This window comes from Diaphorina citri, unplaced genomic scaffold (genome assembly GCF_000475195.1).
Source record: "Diaphorina citri unplaced genomic scaffold, Diaci psyllid genome assembly version 1.1 scaffold904, whole genome shotgun sequence".
Taxonomy (NCBI): domain Eukaryota; kingdom Metazoa; phylum Arthropoda; class Insecta; order Hemiptera; family Psyllidae; genus Diaphorina; species Diaphorina citri.
Window position 1 is genome coordinate 1 of NW_007378335.1, and position 3,495 is coordinate 3,495.

At 36.9% G+C, this 3,495-nt stretch overlaps 1 protein-coding gene across 1 annotated transcript in view; it reads left to right on the plus strand.

Annotated features, from left to right (window-relative positions):
• Nucleotides 1-239: 239 nt before the first annotated feature.
• The window catches only part of LOC103512952, a gene marked incomplete at its 5' end in the record, with an annotated part of 17,696 nt that continues 14,440 nt past the window's right edge, over nt 240-3,495 (plus strand). The window contains 3 exons of the mRNA XM_026826280.1: nt 240-372; nt 1,402-1,579; nt 2,558-3,449. Coding sequence (XP_026682081.1) covers nt 240-372; nt 1,402-1,579; nt 2,558-3,449 — 1,203 coding nt within the window. The remainder of the gene's footprint in view (nt 373-1,401; nt 1,580-2,557; nt 3,450-3,495) is intronic.

The following is a 3,495-nucleotide window of genomic DNA, read 5'->3' on the forward strand; positions in this document are numbered from 1 at the left end:
TTAAAATAATAATAATGAGATTTTTTCTTGGAGAGGATTGTTCGAGGGAACTGTAACAACGGAGGTCTTATCGTCCCGGAATCGACGAGAGAACTTCCCCATACTCTCTTATTACCTCTCTCTTGTCTTGTGGGTAAAGTGAATTTATCTATTTTTTATGTCACATTCTTCTTCTTTTTCTTTCTTTCACTTCTACATTTTAATTCAGTTTTCCCAATTACTTTTCCTTTTATTTCCAGACGAATCAATATCGGCCGACATCAAGCTAGAGACAGAGTCTGAGGATGGCACTATATCCGAGGACTATGCAAGTACTCTGCCACCTAGCATGTATCATCCTAGACGAGCCCTGCGCAATGCTATAGTAGACTGGTAAGTTGTTGTAATGCTATAGTTTATATTGCAATGACTGGTAAGTGACTAGTGACTACTGAGTCTACCAATAAAGCATAAGAGTTGACCCCCCGTTGATATGGGTCTATATTTGTAATTTAGACAGTTATTCGATTCCCCCCCCCCCCCTTTTTACCGTGGGTGTTCCGAGGCGGACTCACTGCTGACTTACAGGTAATTTAATGCTGGTCCATAAATATATTGCTACTTGTGTTAAATTGAGATCAACATTCTGATTTACCTAGTTTAAGGTGTTCCCATACCATTACACCCTAGTTCAAGGCGTTTTCAGGAGGTGTTTACCTTGGATTTCCGGAATAGTTTGACGGCTGAACGGAGGTAATTTACCACTGAACCATAAATGTATTGCTGCTAATCTGAAAGTTAAATCAGCATATTGATTTGCAATTGGGTCGAAAATTTTGATTTTGAAATCCATCCAGCCTGTTGCCTATTGTAATGTGTTATTTTTCTTTATTGTTTAAACAAGGCGTTTTTCGTCAGCCTCTCAATCAGCCCAAACTAGGGTGATTGTTTTGGGCTGACATTTGGTTTTGGCTACGAATTTTTCGAGTGGATGCCCTTCGCATTCAACCTTTGCTGTTTCTTTAGCAAGGGAAATTCAGGCTGGTATACTCCCTGTTTAAAGTCCCCCAGTCAGACTAAGCTCGTCTACTCCCTGTTTAACGTCCCCTAGCCAGACTTGGTTATATGGGCTCCTTTTTGCAATTCGACATTTTTTTTTTCTCCTTTTTTTCAAGCCCGAAAGTCACATGTCACATGCCTTCTGACACACTCAGTTCTTCGAGGATGAAACCTTGCCCAATTCAATTTGAAGAAACTATTTACTGATAACGTGATGTGATGAACTCTAGTTGTTCATTTTTTTAGCTCCTTAATGTAATAGATTGTCGTGTTCAGACCGTGTGATGTCGTGTGATGTTCAGACATTTCTTTGATTATTAATTTATTATTATGAAATACCCTTCTCTTGTTTCTCTTTCACAGGCTCCCCGAATTTCAAAAGCCCAAGGCCTCCTACGGGCCCATTGTGAAGCCCCAGGTGGGCCTGCCCCCCATCCTGCCCCCCGTACCTGTCACCCTGATACCGTCTGTTAACACCTGTATGATTCTGACCGCCACCACTAGCACAGTGACCACGACTAGTTCCACTTCTACAGCACATGTGAGTACTACTACTCTGCTTATAAAGAAATAGAATAGAATAGAATATACCTTGTTTATCCTGCTCGAATGAGACTAAAAAGTCCCTTTAACCCAGCAGTCTAAACAAGGTCTCGATTATTTTGAAGAAATAGAGAAAATTATATTTATAATTTTCTCCATACTTTTCAATGTTAAACCTATGTATGTACTTATGTTTGATGTAAATAAATGAGGCCTGTTTTAAGTTCGATCCTATTGAATACCATGCCCGATGATCTAACCAACATTCCATCAATTCTATTAAAAAAACGTTTAAAGCCTTTATTCATAGAGTTTTTAAAAACAGATAATTATCTTCACATAAGGAACAACTACTTGTGTTAATCTTTTCATTAAAAATGAAATAATCACTCCTATTTGATATATTTTTGGATGAAAAAAAAAAATAATAAAATAAAATAATAATAAAAAAAAAATACATACCTAAACATACTTTAGACTAGGAAACATGGAATTTGGGAAAGTCAAGCATATTGTTTATTTTAATTTTTTGTTTTTGTTGTGATCAGATATCATTATTACGTAAATCATTATACATGATATATGTAATAATGATGTAATATATGTAATAATTACATGAGCATACTATCAGAGAATGAAACTGAAATTATTTAATGAACTCCCCATCCGTGGCACAAGCTCCGGCTTTTACGGATGGGTATACCATTTATTGCCTATTTATTTAACTGAGAGAATTGTATTGAAAAACTAATAAATGGAAACTTATAAATAAAAAATAAATATAAGGCTCCTCTAACTTCCTCTTAATTTTAACGACTCGAAAAAAAATAAAAATAAAGGCAAATACAAATTTAATTTCCGACCATTTGAAATTACTTTTTCGGAGTTTTGGCCTCAGATTTGGATTTTTCTCAGCTTTTTATGTAGGAATCGACTTTTTAGTAATAATCTAATAATTTTTACCCAAATCCAACAGTTCCTATTTCTATTATTTGGCCTAGGTCATTGGACCAAGTGGGGTCCATGGTCGGATTGTAACGCCAAGTGTGGCTATGGAATCAAAACCAGAAAACGTGTTTGTCAGTGGAGCAGACTGAAAATGCCCCACTTTGAACTTGGCGGCAAACACAAGAGCGCACTCCTTTCCATCAATGGTCATTTGGAAGATAGAAGTGACAAACATTTCGTGTATCGGAGGGATGTTCATGAGAAGCTCCCTGGTCAAGATGTTCTCTCTACAAACTCATTTGACATTGATCACGCATTGAGTGAAATATCCAGCAAAGTACACTGTATAGTTCAAGAACTGGGTCTGGACAACAAAGAGGACGAAGGACATTGTGACAAGCCTTTGGACAAAAGCTATACGAAATATTTGAACAAAACCTGTAAGGAACCTTTGGACAAAACCTTTACGAAACCTTTGGACAAAACCTGTAAGAAGCCTTTGGACAAAACCTGTAAGAAACCTTTGGACAAAACCTATACGAAACCTTTGGACAAAACCTATACGAAACCTTTGGACAAAACCTATACGAAACCTTTGGACAAAACCTATACGAAACCTTTGGACAAAACCTATACGAAACCTTTGGACAAAACCTATACGAAACCTTTGGACAAAACCTATACGAAACCTTTGGACAAAACCTATACGAAACCTTTGGACAAAACCTATACGAAACCTTTGGACAAAACCTATACGAAACCTTTGGACAAAACCTATACGAAACCTTTGGACAAAACCTATACGAAACCTTTGGACAAAACCTATACGAAACCTTTGGACAAAACCTATACGAAACCTTTGGACAAAACCTATACGAAACCTTTGGACAAAACTTATACGAAACCTTTGGACAAAACCTGTAAGAAAACTTTGGACAAAACCTATACGAAACCTTTGGACAAAAC